Source organism: Garra rufa, chromosome 7, assembly GCF_049309525.1.
Source record: "Garra rufa chromosome 7, GarRuf1.0, whole genome shotgun sequence".
Taxonomy (NCBI): domain Eukaryota; kingdom Metazoa; phylum Chordata; class Actinopteri; order Cypriniformes; family Cyprinidae; genus Garra; species Garra rufa.
In genome coordinates, this window is record NC_133367.1 from 24262895 (window position 1) to 24287243 (window position 24349).

General features: G+C 38.3%; 1 protein-coding gene across 1 annotated transcript in view; it reads right to left on the reverse strand.

Moving 5' to 3' along the window:
* The window catches only part of LOC141338892 (glypican-5-like), a 38291-nt gene extending 13942 nt beyond the window's left edge, over positions 1-24349 (reverse strand). The window contains exons 1-7 of the mRNA XM_073844507.1: positions 23958-24349; positions 21020-21181; positions 17460-18169; positions 14909-15087; positions 14711-14770; positions 14223-14345; positions 3526-3646 (exon numbers count right to left, since the gene is read on the reverse strand). Coding sequence (XP_073700608.1) covers positions 3526-3646; positions 14223-14345; positions 14711-14770; positions 14909-15087; positions 17460-18169; positions 21020-21181; positions 23958-24126 — 1524 coding nt within the window. The 5' untranslated portion in view covers positions 24127-24349. The remainder of the gene's footprint in view (positions 1-3525; positions 3647-14222; positions 14346-14710; positions 14771-14908; positions 15088-17459; positions 18170-21019; positions 21182-23957) is intronic.

Below are 24349 nucleotides of genomic sequence, written 5' to 3' on the forward strand. Positions count from 1 at the left end.
AAAGCATACAAAGACCACTTATAAGTAATTATAATAATATTTCTCAAAGAGCCATAAGATCAGGTATTAGATGAGATAAATGTGTAATATGACACATTAGTATTATCAGTTTGATTATTTTGATGGTACCCTTTAGACAGCTTTTTATAAGTAACTCTGCAACTGCATGTCAGCTAACAGTAATTTTTATGTAATAATTTTTAAATTAGTATGCAAAATATATGCTAACACTGTATTTTTGGTTCCCCAAATGACAAACTGATTATAAGTAACTTTGCAAGCATGTAAACCTTCTACTACCTAGCCTAACCTTAACCTAAGTCTACTAATATTCTAAGGAGTGTTAGTTGACATGTAGTTAAAAAGTTGCGTATAGTCAATAGACTAAGGGGACCATCAAAATAAAATATAATATAAATGAAAAAAATAAATGTAATATGATATAGTCCATTGTAAATTAGTTGGAATAAATATGTGTGTTATAAATAATCATAATCTTAAAAGTTATAACCTCAAATACTCAAGTATTATAATGTATTATAATTGTTGTTATGAGTATTTATGAGATAATATAACATATTATAGGGTTTATTATAATGCATTATGCATTCATTATAATGCCTTAGAAATACCCTCATAATGTATTATAAATAGGGGCTTCATAGAAAGTGTTACCAAACGTTCTTATAACAACATTCTCGGAACGTTCTTTTGATGGTATTTGCGCACGATTGAGGTTCTCGTAACGGTAAGAGAAAACGTTCTTATAACAACATTCTTGGAACGCTCTTTTGATGGTATTTGTACATGATTGAGGTTCTTGTAACGGTAAGAGAAAACGTTCTTATAACAACATTCACGGAACGCTCTTTTGATGTTATTTGCACACGATTGAGGTTCTTGTAACGGTAAGAGAAAACGTTCTTATAACAACAATCTCGGAACGCTCTTTTGATGGTATTTGTACATGATTGAGGTTCTTGTAACGGTAAGAGAAAACGTTCTTATAACAACATTCACGGAACGCTCTTTTGATGTTATTTGCACACGATTGAGGTTCTCGTAACGGTAAGAGAAAACAGTTTTAGAACATTCTTGGAAAGTTTTTTAATGTTATTTGTACACAACTGAGATTCTCGTAATGTTAAGAGAAAACAGTAGTATAACAATCTCAGAAGTGTCTTTTGATGTTATTTACACACGATTGAGGTTCTCATAACGGTAAGAGAAAACGTTCTTATAACAACATTCACGGAACGATCTTTTGATGTTATTTGTACACGATTGAGGTTCTCGTAACGGTAAGAGAAAACGTTCTTATAACAACATTCACGGAACGATCTTTTGATGTTATTTGTACACGATTGAGGTTCTCATAACGGTAAGAGAAAACGTTCTTATAACAACATTCACGGAACGATCTTTTGATGTTATTTGTACACGATTGAGGTTCTCGTAACGGTAAGAGAAAACGTTCTTATAACAACATTCTCGGAACGCTCTTTTGATGTTATTTGTACACGATTGAGGTTCTTGTAACGGTAAGAGAAAACGTTCTTATAACAACATTCTCGGAATGCTCTTTTGATGTTATTTGCACTCGATTGAGGTTTTTTTAACGGTAAGAGAAAACGTTCTTATAACAACATTCTCGGAATGCTCTTTTGATGTTATTTGCACTCGATTGAGGTTTTTGTAACGGTAAGAGAAAACGTTCTTATAACAACATTCTCGGAACGCTCTTTTGATGTTATTTGTACACGATTGAGGTTCTTGTAACGGTAAGAGAAAACGTTCTTATAACAACATTCTCGGAATGCTCTTTTGATGTTATTTGCACTCGATTGAGGTTCTCGTAACGGGAAGAGAAAACGTTCTTATAACAACATTCTCGGAATGCTCTTTTGATGTTATTTGCACTCGATTGAGGTTCTCGTAACGGGAAGAGAAAACGTTCTTATAACAACATTCTCGGAATGCTCTTTTGATGTTATTTGCACTCGATTGAGGTTCTCGTAACGGGAAGAGAAAACGTTCTTATAACAACATTCTCGGAATGCTCTTTTGATGTTATTTGCACTCGATTGAGGTTCTCGTAACGGGAAGAGAAAACGTTCTTATAACAACATTCTCGGAATGCTCTTTTGATGTTATTTGCACACGATTGAGGTTCTCGTAACGGGAAGAGAAAACGTTCTTATAACAACATTCTCGGAATGCTCTTTTGATGTTATTTGCACTCGATTGAGGTTCTCGTAACGGGAAGAGAAAACGTTCTTATAACAACATTCTCGGAATGCTCTTTTGATGTTATTTGCACACGATTGAGGTTCTTGTAACAGTAAGAAAACCTATGCAGGTTCAGAAAGCTCTCAGTTTTCATTAAAAATATCTTCATTTATGTTCTGAAGAGTGATTAACGACAGAATCTTTGGGTGAGCTATTCCTTTAAGATCTGACCTAAAATACGTCGTAAAGCTTGTTACTAAGGATGGGCATACATGTGTGATTTTAGCTTGTAGTTCAATTGATTTGTCCCAATTAAATAGATTTCGACTGACGTCTTTTCACATTTTTTCAATCAGGTGAAAATAAACATAAACATTTGGACTTTAGGTTGAATTCTTCAAACCAATTCAACTTATCTGTAATGTGTTCAAGGGCTCAAAACCTCCAGTTTATCAGAAGTCGCACAATGCATGTTCACCTTACATGAAAGCCGATTACGTCCAAAACAATCTAGTACGAAATCCTCAAAGCTGTTCCAGATATCTTGGCAAACTTTTTGTAAAAACTACCAAATGCCCCCAACTTCAGTACTACAATGATTCTGTTGAGCTTAAAAGTATAATTCACACAATTTTTTTTTTATTCTGTCATTAATTACTCACCCTCATGACGTTCCAAACCTGTAAGACCTTCGTTCATCTTCGGAACACAGATTAAGATATTTTTGATGAAATCAGAGAGTTTTCAGACTCTGCAAAGAAAGGTTCAAGACCCAGAAAGGTAGTAAGGATATCGTTAAAATAGTCCTTGTGACATCAGTGGTTCAACCGTAATGTTATGAAGCTTCAAGAATAATTTGTCTACGCAAAGGAATCAAAAATATAGACTTTATTCAACAGTTTCTTCTCTTCAGTCACTAGAGCACTGCAACTTGGTACTCCTATAAACGCACAACAAAGACTAACAAGGTAGAAAAGAAATTGTTAAATAAAATTGAGTTTCATAAAATTATGGTTGAACCACCGAATTTCAACACTGTCCTTATTGCCTTTCTGGGCCTCGAATTTGGTAGTTGTGTTGCTGTCTATGCAGGGTCAGGAAGCTCCTGGATTTCATCAAAAATCTTGTGTTCTGAAAATGACCTGTCTTACAGGTTTGGAATGACATGAGGGTGAGTAATTAGTGACAGAATTTTCATTTTTGGGTGAACCAAACCAAGGGTAAAGGTTAAGAACCTATGTTTTGGGTCAAATTTGGGAGGTTGGATGTTCTGACCTCAGGTCTTTTGGGACCTACCTGGTTGAAGTGCTCTAGCTTTTCCTTCATGTTGACCAGGATCGGATCTGCACTTCTGACCTTTATCTCTGGGTTGTGTCTCTGGGCTTGCAGTCCATTCCCCACCACATGACCTGTATAACTGCATTGGAAACAGAGCAAGAGATAAGTTACCCGTATGGAAATCGAGCACTCTTTGGACTGATGATAATGACCTCCCAATTCTGGAGTTCTGGAGTCCTAAAAATGCATGGAATGCTCAAGGCTTGTCTATTAGAAACAGGCCCAAGGATTGATCGGACGTTCAGACAGCCTTTTCACCCACATAAATGATTAATTATGAAGCCTGCGGTGAAGCCTGAAGACACAACTGCAAATGTAGGTATTGACCCTGCGCCCTTTTATTAGAGACGTTAAAGGAGGCGGATAGAGGGCATTCTTCATCAAAGGCCAAGTCTGCTCAACCAAGGCAAGACACAACAATCTTACCTACTAAACAGTATTTAAGAAAGCGAGATGGATTCAGATTCAGACAGATTGACAATAAAAGCAATTTATGGATCTCTGACAGTGCCATTCAATGAAGGATGTTGACGAGGAAACAAACTTGAGGAAAAGGTCTCGATAGGTCTTCAATCTTCACTCTTCGAGGGGACATCTCAACATTGGTTGTCATGGCGACTGTCAGAGTGCCATGTTCAGCAGCCTATAAGATCAATGGGTCAAGCTCAGGCAGGGCAGGTTAAGACTTTGATTAAGCACAGCGCGTGAACTTTAAATACAGACATGATCGGTTGGTAGGGTGAATAGATTACAAGCATATAAAGCTGCAGGGATTTAAATGTTTGAATAGAAGTAAATGGACAATAACATATCCATATCATGAAGAGAAAACGTCATACATGCATCAATTTATGCAAAACCATTGCTAGATTATCACACAGAAGCTATTTCCAGCACCAGCGTCCTTGAGACAGACTGAAGACAGACAGTCAGACAGACGGATCAAAGGGTTAACAGCGGGGGGCATATAAAGCGCAGCAGGAGGGCAGAATAATGCAGCCGTGTGCCTGCGCATCAATAAATGAATGCTTGTGGGAGAATCGGCCCGCTGTTTTTACCACAGCTAATCTAAGTGAATAAATAATGACCCCAGACACCTCACGCTGCATCCGAACACACGGCTCACTTTGCAAGGTGGAAGCACTTTGTCAGGAACCGACGTGAGACGGACTTGTTTGTTGGTTTGTGCTTTTAGCTGTCGTGGAGATGAGATATGCGAGTATTCACTACATGAGAGGAGCGGATTATATGGCTTATTTGAAAGAAGAATGAGCTGTCGGTGGATACTGTCATTTTTACTGGCTCGTTCTTTCTTCGGGTGAGCCAAATGTGCTCCGTATGCGCATAATTAAAGAGGAAACAATCTGCTCGACGTGTTTCAATAAACATACAGCCAACCTTAAGACTCAGATCATCACAAATATGCATTTTTATGGAAATTTACTATAGCGTGACTGTTGAAATGGCTGCTTTATTTCTCAGCACGACACTTCATTTTGGGAGTATTGCATTTTTGATGAGACATTACAAGTCTATCAGTGGCTACTAATTTTCATTTTAAATAGCTATTAGTTGCAATTAAAAGCGGCCCTATTGAATGTCTTAATAAATGTTCTCAGTTTTGGTACAGTCAGTATTGAATGGACTAAATGAACTAAATTAGATGTAGTGTTGCTAGCGCATTGCTAGGTGGTTATGTAATGAACAAATTCAAAAAACACACTCTAAAAGCATTATGACATTCTAGACTTTTCAAACTTAAAATACTCCACTTAATAAGAAGGCTTAATATAAGGTAAATTATGTCTCTTACAAAAATATGTAGCAGAAAACCCATGAACGATTTACGTTATTTAAAAAATCCACATCGTATTATACATATTTAGATCACTTTGATTTATTTAGATTACGTGAAATGGTTGCACTTGGTAAACTACTGGCGCTACATGTTGCTATTTTTACTGCATAACAAACTGGGGAAAAAAATACTGATTCGATGACCACAGCTAGGTGGCGATGATATAAGTGTAGGCTTAAACCAAATGTTGTACTGTCGATTTTTCCTCACAAGGAGTCTAAACGCCCTTGAATATCAAGTGAAATCTGTGCTGATAAACTCTTTCAGTGGATGGCATCTAGCGTTTCTTGTCTCTACCTATTACACTCTTTCAGTAGCTGTGGTCTACTAAAAGCCTCAAAGGCATCAGGGCTAAAGTAGAGAAAACAAAGTCGTGGGACTTTAGATTTCTTCATCCACATGCATCTTCCCATATTTTTCTCCTTTTCTTATCGATAGGAAAGCAGTGAAGACTTACATCGCTTCTTTTGGTTGAAAATTACAACCAAAAGCTGCACAATGCGGTCATTGTATCAGTATTTTATTTTCCAAGTTGCTTTTTTAGAGTTGCGCTGTGGTAAAAATAGCACAGGTAGTGGCAGTAGCACACTGATTGCAACCATTTGACGTTATCGACACAAAATGCGCTGTGCACCAAAAATAATGGCACCCCCACAGTCCAAAATATGTATATAATGGGTTTTAGTGTTTTTTTTTTAAATAACATAAATCTTTCATGGATTTTCTACTACATGTTTCAGTAAGAGACATTATTTATGTCATATTAAGCCATACAAGTTTTAATAACTGGGGTATTGCAACACCAACAACAAACTTTTGGAGACGGCAACAAAAACAGATGCCTGTGTTGATTAGCAATATTCGGAGGTGGTTAATAGTGCATATATGAACAATTGTTAATTCAAATAGCCTCAGCAAGCGCCTCTAATATTAGCATAGCCTACCACATTTCGCCCCCACACAATCCAATCAAACACCGATATATTCAGGTCCCGTTCATCCTGAAAAGAGTTCTTACACAAAACAACGACCACAACAAACAAGCCACCTCATAAAGCACTTTGATTATGACATAAACAAACTGCTTCAAATAAGCTACAAAGAACATCAGGCTCTTTAAACAGATGTGTTAGCAAGAACACGTGTCTTACAGTTCAGTGCGGTGGGCCCGTCACTGCAGTCACCCACATTTCTCACAATAATTAGCAGCTAAATGAAACCAACCCAGAAAAAAGTCAGAGAAAAATATTTACCCAGCTCAAGACCAAAGAGTTTGGAGTTCCCCTTCGACTAAACGCTGCTTATTTTCCCATAGAAACCACACACACCCCTGTGAGGAGCAAAGCTCCAATTAAATTCATCTGCTATATTGGATTAGCTCATTTGTTTGCTCAGAAGGTTATGAAACTCAGCACCTAATGAGCTAGCAATATCCGTTCTTCATGAGCTGTGCATTAGAGGTTTCTTCATTCTTTAGAACTGCTTTTCCACAAGTTATTGCCTTTGGCAAAGACACAGCCTAAACACATGCCATACTCTAATATTTCAACAAGCTCTTTTCTATAGAATACACAACTTTGGTGTTTAGCATCCGAGTAAGCTATGCTATCCTGTCTTACGTCAGCATGAATTCAGCTGTGTGCCTTCTCATGTGTGTAATAACCGGGTATAAGACATTCTGGTTGCTAGTTTTCCATCCTATTTATTGTCTGTGGTCTATGAAGTTGGGAAGGGCCAATGCTAATGTAGGACAGCTGTAATATATCTAGTCAGCTTTGAACTCCACAAAGCTAACAGCGCTGCTCCGTATTAAAGCAGCTGTTTGGAATTGAGGAGTTCAATAATAAGTTGTAATACAAGCACTGGATATCCTATATGCACTTACAGTATCCATTACAGGTTTTCAGGTCAATCAGTCACTATAAATACAGCAAATATTAGCGTATCATGTAGCATTTGTATGCTATACATCGAAACCTATTTAGCTATTTAGACAGAACTATGAAATACTGTCTAAGTAGATAGTTCAATAGGTTTTGGCCTCAGTGCTGGAGAATTTGCTAAACAGTTATGCAACATTATCTCAGCTCCTGTTTAAGCAGGATAAATATGTTAAAAAAGCACTGTGCTGTTCAGAAATTAAGTCATTATCATTATTATGATATTAAACACACCTACTTTAGGCTTGTTATAACAAACACTGTGTATATTAGCATAATTATCATGCAAAGGTATAAACTGCAAATAAAGGCTTGTTCTACTTAGTATTTTTGTCTTGTTTCTAGTCAAAATACCTAAAATTCTTAACCCTTGTGTGTCAATTTAAAAAAAAAGTTATAGGATTATAGAGGACAAAAATGTCCATGTCAAAAAAACTGTCATAAAAATTTGACGTTTGGTCTCATTTTAAAGAAGACCCTTGGCACATTATTGTCAAAGTTAAAAAAGTAAACATTATAGTTAAAGTTATAGTTATAGAGGTTATTGTTATAGATTCTGAAGATATAGAGGTTTAAGTTTGTTATATAAATCTATATTTTATAGAACATTTTGAACTCAAAATTGGTAAAATCAAAGCCATACATCTAAACAAGTTGTGTTCCAAATTTGAGGTTGATATCTCAAAAAATGAGCTTTTAGTAAGATTTTGTTTGGATGCAGTACCAAACTTTTCCCATTAGATTCCAGCAAAGCTCCGCTGGTATACACAGTACAGTACAATTTCTCTCTTTCAAACATTACAAGTGCGCACACTCAGACATTTTATTTAGGACACGCATACAAACCACACTCTGACATTCATACAAGCATACCCACACAATTATAGCTGCATAATTTATCCAATCGACTCTATAATAGACTATAAAATGCATAAGCAGAAAACAGGAATAAAGCGAATATTTGCTTTATTTGCCAAACTTGAAAAAAATGGTGTATCATGTAGCATTTGTATGCTATATATCGAAACCTACAGTGCCTTGCAAAAGTATTCATACCCCTTCATTTTTTTTTTACATTTTGTTTTGTTGCAGCATTATGTTAAACTGCTTTAAATTACTTTTTTCCCACATCAATCTACATCTCATACACCATAATGACAAAGCACAAAACAGGTTTGTAACAACGTTGCAAATTTATTAGAAATAAAAAAAACTGAAAAGATCCTGTTGCATAAGTATTCATACCCTTTTCTGGGACACTCGAAATTTAGCTCAGGAGCATTCATATTGCTTCTAGATGTTACTAGACTTCGAGTGGAGTTAAACTGTGGCAAATTCATTTGAATGAGTATGATTTAGAAAAGCACACACCTCTCCAGAAAAGGTCTAACAGCTGAAAATGCATATCAGAGCAAAAACCAAGTCCTGAGGTCAAGATAACTGCCTGTAGAGCTCAGTGACAGACTTGCGTTAAGGCAATGATCTAGAGAAGAGTTCGGAAAAAAATCTGCTGCATTGAAGGTTCACAGAAGCATGTAGCCTCCATTATCCGTAATGGAAGACGATTGGAACAACTAGGACTCTAGAAAATGTCTGCCAGCCCCCATCCAAGCTGACAGAGCTTGAGAGGTGAAAAGGTGAGGCAAAGAATGGCAGATAATTGCCAAATGCAGATGTGCAAAGCTTGTCACATCATACCCAAAAAGACTTGAGGCTGTAAAGGTGCTTCAACTATGTACTGAGTTAAGGGTATGAATACTTCTGCAATGTACTCATTTCTGTGTTTTATTTTTAATCAATTTGTAAATTTTGCAAATCTGGTTTTTGCTTTGTCATTATTATGGTGTATGGAGTGTAAATTGATGTGGGGAAAAACTAATTTAAAGCAGTTTAACATAATGCTGCAACAAAACAAAATGTGAAAAAAATGTATGAATACTTTTGCAAGGCACTGTATTTAGACAGAGCTATGAAATACTGTCCAAGTAGACAGTTAACTAGGTTTTGGCCTCAGTGCTGGAGAATTTACTAAATAGTTATGCAAGTGTATCTCAGCTCCTGTTTAAGTCCCGTTTAAGCAAGTGCTAAATATGCTAAAAATGCACTGTGCTGGTTTGAAATTAAGTCATTATCATCATTATGATATCAAACACACCTTTTTTAGGCTTATTATACCAAACACTGTGTGTATTAGCATTAGCATTATTATCATGCAGAGGTGTACACTGCGAAAAAAAAAAAAAAAGGCTTATCATACTTAGTATTTTTGTCTTGTTTCTAGTCAAAATATCTAAAAATTCTTAAATTAAGGTGCATTTACTAAATAAGCAAATAGACATAAAATATTTAAAGATAATTTTATTCCCAGTGGGAAAAACTTGCTTTTTTAGCAAGTTATATGGCTCAAAACAACGTTTTTAAACAAATCCTGTTGAAAAAAGTCAGAAATAACCAGAATTATCCGGTTTTCACTGGTCTAGTTGAATGTTTTTTGACCATTTTCGGTCATGTTTCATTCTGAAAATCAGTTTTAAGAAAGTAGCTGTGCTTTTAAACATGGTAAACTATTTTAGATTAGCAAGAAACCAGGTAACTGTTTACACCAGTTTAACTTAGAAAGACCTGTAAGACCTTTGTTCATCTTCGAAACACAAATGAAGAAATTTTTGACAGCAACTGAAATGTTCAAGGCCCAGAAAGGTTGTAAGCACATAGTTAAAATAGTCCAGGTCACATCAGTGGTTCAACCGTGATGTTATAAAGCTACAAGAATACTTTTCATGTGCAAAGAAAATGTCGATTTTATTCAACAATTTTGTGCCAGTCTTCTCCATGCATTCACACGAGTTGCTGTCTATGCAAGGTCAAAAAGCTCTCTTTTAATCCAAAAAATCTTAATTTGTGTTCTGAAGTTGATCGAAGGTCTTACGGGTTTGGAACGACATGAAGGTGAGTAATTAAGGACAGCTTAATCAGACTGGAAGACCAACTAAACCACCTAAAACCACCACTGGTTGTAGCATGTTTTGAGCTTTTAACAACGAGGGCGAGTCCCTGATAAAAACACATAATCTAATAGAGCTGTAATGGAGGACGCGGCCAGTCAAATACCACAGCAAAAGAAAAACGAAGCAGGTCAAATCAATCATGGACACAACATTGAGAACAAGGCTATTGCGTTTCTTGACGATTGACAGTGAGTCAGCAATGGCCTCGCTTTTCCAATCTGTTCACCATTTTGTGTGGGTTAAAGTTCGACGGTGGCGTCAGTAATGGATAAAATGTGAGAGAGAAAGAGAAAGAAACAGCCAAAAAAGCAAAGGCCACGGCCATTTTAAAATGAAAACAAAAACAAACTGTGTTTCCACAGTAACCTCACACATCCCGTCGCTTGGAGTCTGGCTGACACCGAGTTATAAGTCATGCTAACATTTCCTTGGTTAACTCCACCATCCTACGAAACATCCATTCATGCACTTCACCATGCAGCGGGAGGTGAACCACAACCTCAGCTAAGCATTTTCTTAAACAACCTTGTTCGCTCAATTTGAGATGTTACGTAGCCCTCCAAATGGACCTGAAAATTCCAAGCCAAAACGAACGTTTTGGACTGAACTCGGTGTGAAAGCTCAACCATCTTGTGAACACATGTTTTCCTAAGCGTTTCTTTGACCTTAATGTTTATTATGACCAAGTGGAAGAATATTTTTAGACGGCTTATACATTAGTGTCCTGCAAAAAATCATTTGTTGGCATTTTTGCCTCTGAAAACATGTTTGAATGTACTTTATTTTGTCCAATAGGGGGCAGTGTTGACTTACTTGAAGAGGTTGTGCTCACAGGAATATATGCTATGCTAAGAATAGCATGCTAACATGGCAATTTCACTATTTCTGCAGGATATAGCATATACTGTACACAAAATGCTAGTTATCTGCATCAAAACTTTCAGAATACAACAGAGCGTGCAGCAAGGAATCCCACAATGCACTGCACTTTCCACTTCCAATGAGACAGCTGTGAATTCGCTTTTCTAACTCATTATTTTATCAGACTGTCAAATGTTAAAACATTTTACACAAAAATGTAGCATACCATTTTGAATGTTAGCACTGTCATATTCTTTTTCACATTTGCAAAACAGAAGGTAGTATTAGTGTATACTGAGCAGTGTGCTAGTATTTTATAGCCTATAGTCTATCAAAAATGGAGAGCATGGCCATTACTTTCAATGAGCGTTAGCACAGAGAACACTGACTAGCTTGCTAATCTGTTTTTGTATTTTTTTGAAATCTCTCTTTTAGAAAATACCAAGCTGGTTTTTCTAATGCAGAATTTTGTTTAAAAGATAAAGATTTCATGTTCACCTAAATGCCATGTGGCAAAAATGTGCTATTATCTAAAGTTTGTGTTAACGTTTTGTATTGGAGCTATCTGTAACCAATCGATGACATTTAGGGAACTGCTAATTCTATCTTTTAGGCAAAGCAATCAGTTTGACATCATACAAACTTGTTTTGTCATAATACAGAGATTTCACAAACCAAAAAAAAAAAAAAAAACGATTAGCAAGCTAGTTGCTTTTCTCTATGGTAACAGTGGCCTGTCTCCAGGACTACCCAGTGTTCGGGGCCCCCAGTATGGACGGTGCCAGCCTTGCGTTGTTGCCGTAGTGTGGACGGTGATGGGGCAATTTGTCCAGGGGGTGAATGGTGAGCGGGATCTCTAACCTTTGAGCCAAAGCTGAGGAGCAAATGAGGCCAGAAGAGGGATCTATCTGGAATTACAAAACTTCGTCCATTCAACCAAAGCTACTGTGGATATTTTGTGTTGAAAAAGTCAAAATGAACATATGCTGAGAGAAAAAAACGCCTATATGCAAATGTTTATTTTGACTGTGTGTTTTTCAGGGAATCTCATTTGTGTCACAATAGAGTTCCAGAAGTTTCTGAATGAAGCTTCTGTCCGGAAGAGGACTGGGGGAAAGCCACGATAAACCATGGCAACCATTACTCCTCTTGGCCATCTTATGAACTTCACGACCTCACAGGGTAAATAGAGACCTTTCTGGAGAGATATCGGATTTGATTGCCCATAATTACAATCAATTTGTGTGGGAAAACAAGTCTTCACCCAGCCAGAAAATCTTGTTCAGTATGCTCTAATTTCTTTGAATATAGACAGGCTGACAGCAATTGATATGATTATGTAGATATATCAACTAAATGTGAAACACTTGCCAATACCATGATCCAACTATCTATAATATTTTGGTCAAAAGAACATGAATATGTTAGATTAAGAAATGAAATTTTAGATTAAGAAATCTTTTAAAAATCCAGTTTAAAATGCATGTGCCAAATACCACTTTCAATGATTCGTAAACCTGTTTGATTAACGAACATGTATGTATTTTATTTTTTACAAAGTAGTTAAGCAACATTGAGAGAGGATCCCTTTTAACTGGATTCACTTCTGACTAATACTTGGAGAACTTCTAGAACTATTAATAACACACAACTAATTCTTTAACTGGGCAAATCAACTCTAAATGGCCGATAACTGAGGTCAGAGATATTGAAGACGAAATCAAAGAGGAGAAAGTACTGTAGCAGGCAAAGCAAACTTGCACATCCTAAATAATGAATAGAGGGTTTGCACTTGCATCACGATTTGGTCAGTTACCTTGATGCACGGCCATATTGGAGATACTTGGATGTAAACAACAGCATTGACTGCACGGTTAATGTACTACTGAATACATTTTTCCGCTAATTTATGCTGTCGTAACCACTGAAAAAACGTGTGGAAGCTGCTAAATCAAATGGAGAAAGTCTTAGTAAGCAAGAAAGGGCAGGATATTTTGCCAAACTAAAGTTAATAGGTGATAAAGATATGTACAAACAGTATTAAGTAAGATATTAGCCTAATATTTCACCTACCTGACCGGAAATGATAAGAACAAACTCGAATGTTGTCAAGATTCTTGCCCTGGAAATCCACAAACGCCTTTTGTTCCTCAGAAAGATTTTTGCACTCTTCTCCTTGATTTGTTATAACTTTTGGCAGTCTATAGTACTCCAAATGTTTTTTTTCCCCGGTCCGACCGATTAGTACAATCCAAAACATGACAATAATTGACCATTTTCAGCAGCAATAACCAGCAAAATATGCAAGTTTTGTTCGGTTCAGTGGCACTGTTTACTCTCAGTGCCGCAAATATGGCCAATTGATGATGCAACGTGAAAAAACTATTGGGTGTGGGGATTTCTATGACCTGACTAGCTTCGGAAAAGATGGTATTGCTTATTAATGTAGTTTTTTTAAAGCGCAGCAATTCTTTGTTTACAGTGGAAACCAAGGACGTATTGCTGCTGTTTCATAAGCGCCACCTGCTGTCTGAGAATGAATTTGTGACTCATTCAGCACATCTGCTGTTTTTGTTTTGTGCAGGTATGTTTCATATAAAGAATTTAATAATTTATAAATACAATTTTGAATTTATACAATCTAATTTAAATCAAATCGGCTCATGCTCAATGTAGCATGTTTGTTTGGATCAGAGGAGGAAAAACCATTATAGACTGTGAAAGCCGCCAGAATCCCAAAACAAACCGTGATACAGATTTTTGGTCAAACTGCCCAGCCCTAAATTTGTTCAGTTATGAAGCAACATTTTTCTTACACTTTGAATATTTGAGTGTGCACTGCAAAACTGCTTAGTCAAATTATTTAATATTATGTGCATTTTTAATGCATTTTGTAATAAAAAAAAGCACAGTGTCATTGACCTATATTAATCCACGCATTAACATGCAAATTTGAGTTCAAGCCCTCTCCTGACAAGACAAGCCTACCTCTCCACGACATCTTCTCCACTCCAGCAGGTGTTTTCATCCATCACCCCCTCCCCCTCGCACAGCATCTCCGGCAGGGTGGAGAAGAAGGACTTGTACCGCTGGATGTAGCCCATAAACTCCCTGCAGGGAGTTCAGGCTTTCAGGAAGTTATCAAAAACCATCAAACCAGGCCTAATTATACAGTACAACCAGTTCTGCGCCATTCATCATGCTTCTCTAATCAAACATGCCCAAACACTGATAGACACAAGCGGCGGATTGGCCTCCCGCACTTGTTTGTGACTGTTATTAATGCTGACAGCGTTCTTCCTTGCTCGCACACGTTTTTTTTGATGTGAGATTAAATCATTAGAACATTCTTAGGCTGACAGCCAATGTCATTTTATGACAAAATAATTAGAGATAATTTAAAAAGAAAATCTGGGAAACCTAGAAGCTGAATTGCTAATGTTTTACAATGTTAGTCTTCACTGATATGCGCTTACTTTGAAATCTTTTTCAGGCTTCTGGGTTTGTCGTTTTTGGACGGTTTCAGAGGCAGAGACCTGAGGTCATCGACAAGTGCAGATGTGGGAGGAAAGAAAACAGAAGAAAGACAAACAGCAGGAAAGTTAGTATATACTATTAGAAACATTCATTTGTAAGGATTTTAATTTCTTGAAGGGTCAAAAACAATCGTATACCTTCTTTTTAGCATTATATGCTCATGTTGGTTGCCTGTTGCCTGTGTTGTAGGACTGGAGGATGTGACTGAGGTTTGGACTTCAATGGTTGGGTTTACTGAAGGAGTCAAACTTCTTGAGGTGGGACTGACTGGAGTGGAAGAAACCGGTTCAGTCAAGGAACCACAGACTTTACCCACCTGAAAGGCAGAAATGAGGGTTTGAAAATGTATGTAAGAGAAAACCATCATATAGGCCTGTTTGAACTGATTCCACCAATACAAAGACATTGCTCCATCTAGTGGCCACTACTAAATATCACAGTATAACTCTAGTAATGTTTACAATATACTTAAATTTTAATTGGAACCAGCACAATAAGCTCAAGCTTTCACTGTATTGGATGCTGAATTATAATGCATGACCATTTCTGTATACATCATTTGTATACATCATTGCTAAGTTTGACAAGAAAAAAAAATCTAAATTAGAAGGACAGTCATGTCAGTTTTGGCATAGACGACTATTTCAGCGATATTCCAGAAATTATAAAATGGAAAAAGGACTGAAAATGTTATTAATTCAAGCGTATGTAAACGTGTTTCTATTTGTATATCTTCTACAGAGCTTTATTTATCTAAGGATTAGCCGAACGTTCTCATTCCCCTGCTCTGGCCCCTCGCTAGCTGCACTGCATTTTGGGAAGGGGCCGGCCGGTTCACGGGAGCCGTCTTTGTCCAGAGGTGAATTTGCATGCAGGACATCAGGCTGATTGGGACCAGACAACACCCAAACAACTCAAGCAGCACCAAGATAGCGCCAGACCACATGCAGCGTGAGGGACTGGAGAGGCCCCATAGTCCTCCGCCTCAATGCCAGAGCTGGGCGGCACATATAGACATCTAATAAACAATGAAGATATCAGAAATGATTTGTCAGAATCTCATTGTTTTTACAAGTAGCAATGAACCTGATCACGCTTGTAGCACATCAACAATAAAACGTACCTCCAAGACCCTAAAAATACGCTAATATATTAGCGCAAATGCTTCTAGCTACGCAAGCTCGGTGTTCTAAAATGTTACTGAAGGCAATTTGTAACACAACACTGGTATCACACAATCATTTCTGTGGCGAGTTACATTAAATAAAGCAATGTGTAAACTAAAACTCAACAGTATTTTTTGCTAATTCATCTAAAACTTAGCAGAAACTATCCAAATTAGCTAAATGCTAACATGGACAAGTAGCATAACTTGTTTTGGGCCTTTATCCTCAAAAACAATGAACAGATCTATGGAAGGTAGGTAAATAAAGACCACATCACTTGCAACCCCTGACAGCACACATTCATCTCGGAGATGTCTATTTGATGTCTGCATATACATCTGCAAAAACGATTAGATGTCTTTAAGATGTTTATGGTTTAGAACACATGTAAAACTGACATCTTACAGACATCTGTCAGATGTTTGTACACAGCAGATGCTTTCCTGATCAAAAAATCTTTACAGACATCTTGCAGACGTACGTGTGCTATCTGGAACGATAATAAAAACGATAATAATGGATTGTGCAGTGCTAAAACTGGCTGCCAAAAGCATAAAACAAATCAAATTAGGTTTTTAGTAATGTTGCGTCTATTTCGGGCTGCCACTTGATGTCCATTGTTTTCGTTTTTGCTTAATCGTAACGTCATTGATCAGTCTACAGGTCAATTCTTTTAGGATTGCGTCTAACAACTTTGTTAGTGCTCTGCCTCTTACGCTTGGGTCCAGACCAGGTAACGTGAACCCAAGTCATTTCAGCCTGGCATCAGTAAGTGAGCAACATTTGATCCAGTGATGGAGTGTTTAAGGAGCCTCCATTGTAGAGCAGTAAGCTTGAGGTTGAAGTTTATGAGGGCTGCGGTTGGGGGCTTAAGTAATAATATCTCCCATTCTGACTGGGAAGTCTATGCTCTTTGAGAGAGATTTGTGGGAATGTGGTCTCAAACTTGACCTAGCCATATAGAGCTGTCATCACCAGGACATGATGGGTGCAAAGTCGAGCTGTCACAAAACCCTTGACCCCTGTGGCCCCTTTAGCCATGATTCCAGTGAAAGAGACCGGCAGACGGTCGCACACAAACTCTGGCGTTGATGGTATGAATAGCCTCATGGTGGGCGGCTGGGTATTCACTTACAGACAGCCATAGTCACACTGTCATGACCGACACATTTTTTACAGTACGTGTCATATTACCACATAATCACGCTCCCAATCATTGAGCTAATAATAAACCCCTTGCAGATCTAATAATTGCAGGGCTTCATACGACCATTAAGAATCCAAACCAAGTTTTCCTAGGCTACATGCTAATTTAGTACCTTTATCAATTTGAGATTTAAGTACATGCAAGAATAGCAGAAACTGCAGGCTTGCAACTGCACAGCCTGATTGGGCGAGATATTTGATATGCACCAATCACTGAACATGCGCCTGCAAGTGCATGTGCAAAAGACCCTGATTAGTCCAGCATATGGTGCAGCTCGTTTGTGGAATAAAAATAAACGTGAGAAGCATGACTCACCACGGCGCTGAGATGTGGTCCATGGAGTTGTGCAGTAAGGATGGCATCATTAATTCTTTCCCGGATGCGTAGAAGTGCCAGTTCCACTTCGTATCCACCTGATAGTGCCCCGCTTAATGCCTCCAGCAATGCTACATAGCGTCTCCAAGGCCCATCCAGCTCAGCTACGCCTGCCAGGCAACCCCGCATCACATTGAGACACAGGCCTCCGCAAGGCCGGATCAGGGTCAGTCCACGGCAATGCGGACAGAACAGCATCCGCACCAGTGCACGTCCACATTGGCGATCCATCCCCACTGACTCGGTAGCATTCAGAATCTCGGCACCCATCGCCAGAGCCCGACTGAGGGCACGACCGGCAACTAGTGCCCTGGACAATGCCTGAGCAAGTTCTTGGGGGTGAGGTCCAAAGGGGTTGACGTCATGCCGAGTGGCACGTAGGCACTCGCTTCCTACGGAGGACCAGGTAGAAACATTCGAGCCCAAGCCGGGATTGACAAGGTGCTGGTATACCAATGGAAAGAGTCTGTCGTAGAAACTGTGGACTGAGTGCTCCACAGAGATGTTGGCATCTCCACGGAGGTAGAGGTCAAGGTCAGAAAACAAGTTAGACACCAAGGGTTTTGCGTCTCGAGAGATCGTCTCGTAGGTGCTGTCGAAGAGCGAGTAGGTATGATTTAGAGTGAAGGAGAGCAGGGAATGGAAGGTATCTGTAGAGAAATAAAAGAGAAATTCTGGACTGAACAAGCACTTTAATTGACATTGGTAACATGAGACGACCAACAATTGCGGTAATTTTGTTTGACATTTATGAGAAGGTCAAACATACTAGTCCGTCACGATAAACCTCTGCCTTGTCCGCATTGCTTACAAATCTTATGCATCTAATCTCTCTTTCCACTGGACTAATGGGAGCTGACAACACTTAATCCATGGATCTTTTGGGCTGGCGCTATTGGGCTGAAGGTTAGTTTGGAGATATGTGACACATGTGACTAGCTTATTACAATTTTAGCAGTCAGGGCGACATCTTATACTTCACTATGTCTATGGGTTGCAAATGGAAGTCGGGGATCATAGTCATTTGTACCGTATACATTATTTACAATAGCATATTAACTTTTGTGTGACATGTGACAGACGGGTACTTAAGTAGGCAGCTGGCAGAACTCCTCAAAGTGCCGTTTGCTTTAATGTCGTCTCATTCATAACGACCAAAGCATTCCAGCTCCGTCTTGTTTCTCTGTGAATGACTAGCATGCAAACAACAAGCCTGAAAGTTATGATCGCTCTTTATTGATGGAGGAACAAAAGAACACCTGTTTGGCTCACAGTACTAAAAGACACCCCTAAGAATCGTTCTATAACAAGCCTTTGAGGTTTTTCACGAAAACTGGCAGGGATTCTGAATTGTTGCGTCAGTTCTCATGCTACCGGCGTTCCCATCTCCCGGTGGCACTCCAGGCATCTTGTAATTCCATCAACAATATGTGAGTAACCTTCTCAGGTATTACAGGTGGGTGGTACTGGAAACATGTTTAAGCAGTGACACTTTGAACTTAAATCTGTATTTTAAATAAAGGGTTTAGAAATTCAGACTAGGGTGTATCTTGGCAACTACTGTACATCCAAACACCTCAGTATCAGGTGTCATGGCAGGGGATTATGCCCGGGTTCTTCTCATATGGTTCTGGGCCATAAAGGCATGTAGGGGGAGGTCACGCAGATCGCAGGGGTCATCGAGGGTGTCCGGGAATCACCACAACTGACCTCTCACCTCTAAGACAGCAGGATGTTTCCGAGACAGATACTTGAATGACCATACACCCCTGATAACTCTATTAACTCAGTGCCTACTGGAATTGATGTAGGTCCTACTTTAAAAAAAGATCAGTGTCAGAATAACTCTACTGACTGTACCCAGTCCAGGACTGAATTTAGATCAAGAGAAGGTAGCACACTGTATTTTTAGTGCCTTTTAGGTTGGAGAGGATAGTTGGGCTTTGTTGGACAGATGGTATGTGAATAGCATATGCTGGCTTTTGGTTTACAGTGAAATTACTTTGGTATGAAGGGCAGAGAGGACTTTTCAAAGAAGTAGTTGACCCAAAAATGTACTCACTCTCAAATCTTTAACAGATCTTCTGCATTTTGGGGCAGGTTTGATGCCAGTAATATCAACGCTATCTCACGACCAATTCGTACGTATTTGACGAGGTGGCTACATCGTACAAATTCGTATGACCTCATTTATACAATTTCGTACAATTTGTCTAGAGCTTTGACGGGTAGGTTTGGGAGCGGGGTTAGGGGTAGGTCATTCCTCCGAATCCGAATTGGGGAACTTATAAAACATGTATGATTTAGCATAAATCGTACAAATTCATATGAATACATACAATCTTAGCCATAAAATATTTACGAATTGCCATCAAAAAACGTTGGTACTCACGTATCATCACTGGCATAGTTTTTGGACCTTAACAATCCTTGTCCACATTAAGAAAAAGAAACAGAGATATTCTGCAAGCTATGTACTTTTGTCTTCCATGGAAGAAAGAAAAAAATCACACTGGTAAGAACAGAAGTTTTGGGTAAACTATCTCTTAAACAGACGCATTCCCAAGAGAGTCCCCAAGGTACTTGAATTATTACTTTACCCTTAAACACACAGGCATATAGACAAAAAGCGGTCTACATTAAAAATCCTCTTTCACGTGGGAATGAAAAACACTTTACAGACCTTCTTTCTTTTCAACAGGACACCAGCTACAACCATGCGAGAAGTAGCAGAAAAGGACAACTGATCTTTTCAAAAGCTCTCATTATAGAGCAATACATTGAAGTGCACTGAGACGGATCTCCACGGATACGCCAAGAATTTCAACATTTTTCTTTTCGTTTGCTTTAAACTCGTTAAATATTCACTCAGGCTGGCAGCAAAGACAGAGAGGACGGCGACAGTGCCCTTTTCCTGTGAACCTGAAAGGGTTTTTGTGCGAGTTTGCGCGAACAAATTGGATGAACTTAAATATTTGGTTGGGCGAGGACTAAGAGTTGTAAATTTGAAGCTAGCATGGTTTATAATGTCTCGTGTTATACATAAAACTGCACTAGATAATGACATGCATGGAGTCGGCCTAAGTCTATGTGTGTGTGAGAGAGAGAAACACCCATCTGCTTGCTTCTTTTTGTACGTTTTATTCAGACGCTGATTCTGAAGGGCCTTGTCCTAATCCAAAAGCGCCAATCAACCTCTAAGAAGCACATGTACTGCTTCACAGGAGACCTCCGGCAGATAAAGGATCATTCTGTGAGTGTGAAAAACAGCGGACAAAAAGCAAATCTCCAAGTAACCACGGAAAGTCACGGTGTGCGACTCATAACACCACCCCGGTGTCTCCCAAACATGCGTACAAAGCAACAGCATGTAGTGAACGTGTGAACCACCTGCTGTGCAGGCAATTGATCCCATGACCTCTTGCTCCTTCTGCAAATGCAAACAGCACATGGCCTAGTATTTATTTGACCAAAAGGCTTCACTCGATATCGATACGTACCCTGGAAAGAAGAGGCATGGCCCAGGATGAGATATTTGAGTTCGAAGCTATAGGAGAGAATGTTCTGGAGTGTGTCTCTCTGGGCAGCAGCATAGTAGCTCTCCTCCATCTTGCGGGTGCAGCATGTGGGACCCTGGTGTTTGCAGATGAGAAGATCTGCATCTATGAAGGTTTAATCAAAGAAGGTTATTCAATCATAGAGGAATTTTTGACTACTTGAAAAGTTGCGTATTAGTCTCTCTTTAATTGAGTCTTGCAATAAAGTGTCTAATAATGGCATTTATTGGTACAATTGTTTGGTTTGTTTTTTGGTGTCACCTTTTTCATTTTTGGCATTGTTTTGCTTTTCATAATTGTTCATAGCTTAATTTTAAGATGTTTACTGGAATGTACCGTTACGACAACTTTTGATCGTGGCCGTAATCAACCATGGAGTAGATTTTTGATTTTATGTGCGACACACAGTTGAAGTCAAAAGTTTACACACACTTTGCAGATTTTGCAAAATGTACATTATTTTACCAAAATAGGGACCATATAAAATGCATGTTATTTTTTTTTAATTTAAAACCAACCTGAATAAGATATTTCACATAAAAGACACTAAAAAAATAATAGTTGAATTTATAAAAATGAACCCTGTTCAAAAGTTTACATACACTTTATTCTCAATACTGTGTTGTTACCTGAATGATCCACAGCTGTGTTTTTTTTTTTTTTTTTTTGTTTAGTGATAGTTGTTCATGAGTGTCCTGAACAGTTAAACTGCCTGCTGTTCTTCAAAAATCCTTCAGATACCACAAATTCTTCGGTTTTTCAGCAATTTTGTGTATTTGAACCCTTTCCAACAATGACTGTATGATTTTGAGATCCATCTTTTCACACTGAGGACAACTGAGGGACTCATAAGCAACTATTACAGAAGGTTCAAATGCTCACTGATGCTTCACAAGGAAACATGATGCAATAAGAGCTTTTGAAACTGAAGATCAGGTTAAATTTAGCTTATTTGGTCTTTTGGGAAACACGTAAGTATCTTTTGTAGCTTCTGAAGGGCAGTACTAAAAGAAAAAAGTATGATATTTAGGCAAAATAAGAAAAATGTACACATCTTCATTCTGTTCAAAAGTTTTCACACACCCCCGGCTCTTAATACATTGTGTTTCCTTCTGAAGCATCAGTGAGTGTTTGAGTCTTCTGTTAATAGTTGCTTGAGTCCCTCAGTTGTCCTCAGTTCGAAAAGATGGATCTCAAAATCATACAGTCATTGAAAAAAAAAAAAAAGCAGGACAACCAAAGAATCCATTCAGAACAAACAAGGGACTCATTAACAACTATTACTAAACACAAAAAAAAACACAGCTGTGGATCATTCAGGTAACAACACAGTATTAAGAATCAAGTGTGTTTAAACTTTTGAACAGGGTCATTTTTATAAATTCAACAATTATTTTCTCTTGTGGACTATATGTAAACATATTTTATGTGAAATACCTTATTCAGGTCTGTACTAAATAAAAAGTAACTTGCATGTTGTTTGATCCCTCTTACTTTGGTCAAATAATTTAGCAGATTCTGCAAGGTGTATATAAACTTTTGACTTCAACCAAAATAGAAGTATTTTTCTATTAGTAGAATGTACAATGTACAATCTTTACTACAGAGACAAAGCTAAAAAAAAAAACTTGATGAACGTAAATAATACCTAAATTCCGGAAAAAGTGACCGTTCTTAAAAACGAAGAACTAAACATTTAAAGTGGCTTCACAGCTATGATATAAAGTTCTCCAAAAGAACAATAATGTTTCTAATTTTGTCTTTAAAATAATCATAGATGTCCAAAATAACACACAAAGAGGTGCATGTAAAAGAGCAGAGCACATGTGATAAAGACAGACGATATCTCCTGTCAGTCACCCTGCCCTATCCTATGTGACCAATTTTACACTGACAGGACCCCATAAGCCATGCATTAGAACAGCTGACTGTGATCGCCAGCATTCTGCTGACCTCCCTCACCTCCCGATACACGAGCGACGCCTCGAAACTGGCCTACTAAGAATAAAACTTTGTTTTGTAACAGCCATACTTTTCTAATGTATCCGTTGCATAAACAAGAACTTGAGACAAACCGAATATTCCCAGTTTACAATTTCACAGCAACTCCCAAACATTTTTGAGATGGCTTCTGTTCAGGAATGCGTTTTTGATTTAACAAAATGTGGGACATGAAAAACATTTGACAGCCTAGCCTACAGTCCTGTTAATTTTGTCAACACTGACGTTTCAGATTTATGCTCTGTCATCAGAAAGATGTATTTGTTAGATGACTTTTTCTGTGACAGTATATATAAACGTTTACAGTAATACTAATAGGTCAATATGTAAATATTTCCTGGAGCATTTTTGTTTAATTGGTTACTTCACATCTCACTGCTTAAGTCTTGTTGATGGGCCTACAAGCAGTTTTGATAACCTAAAAATATTTGCCACATGACAGGACTATTTCAGTTTTGTTTAAACGGTGAAAGAAGGTATATTTCAACGGAAAGATCACGTGTTTTCATAAACGTCAGTGTTTTAAATGTGAGAAATGTACATGTAATATTCACTAATTACAATTTATTCAGGCGAAAGCAACGTTTTGTTGTTTTTGTGCCTTACCTTTTACACATTTGGCTTTTAGGTACTGTTCTGCGTTTCCGTAATAGTTTTACGGTTCAAATTTATTGAAATTAGCTGTTTAATGTCAGGTACGTACAGTAACATTACGACAACTTAGCCCGCATATTGTGACAACATGCCCCGCTATTGGTCAACGTGTGTTCAGTTGGCTGTAACGTTTTTCTTGAGCAATAAACATTAGAATATGAATGTTTTAGCTAGGCTATATTAGACAGCGCTTCTCACAGTAACTCTCCAGTATTTATAAACGAACCTGTTGCTGCGGTCTCCGGAACCCATCTTAATGAACCGACTTGACGCAGCTGGAAAGCAGTTTTAACCTCATGACAGCTCTGCGCGCTGGCGCAGTGAGCTCTCCATATCAACACACTGGAGAGCAGGATCCACAACCAACATACACGCGGTGCTGTCCTGCGGAGCATTGCACCATCTCAGTCCACAGAAAGCCCTCTGAGCCAATGTTTGAGAAAGAGAAAAAGCCCCCCAAGACAAGTCAGAAGTATTATCCGGAAGAGAGGCACATTTAAAGCCGCCTAATGAAGTATCCAGAGAGAAAGTTTTCCAGGCTCGCAGGGGCTTCACATGCTGCGTGATTTGACAGACTGGACTGGAGACATGTGAGGAAGGGCCCTCTGTGTGTGTGTG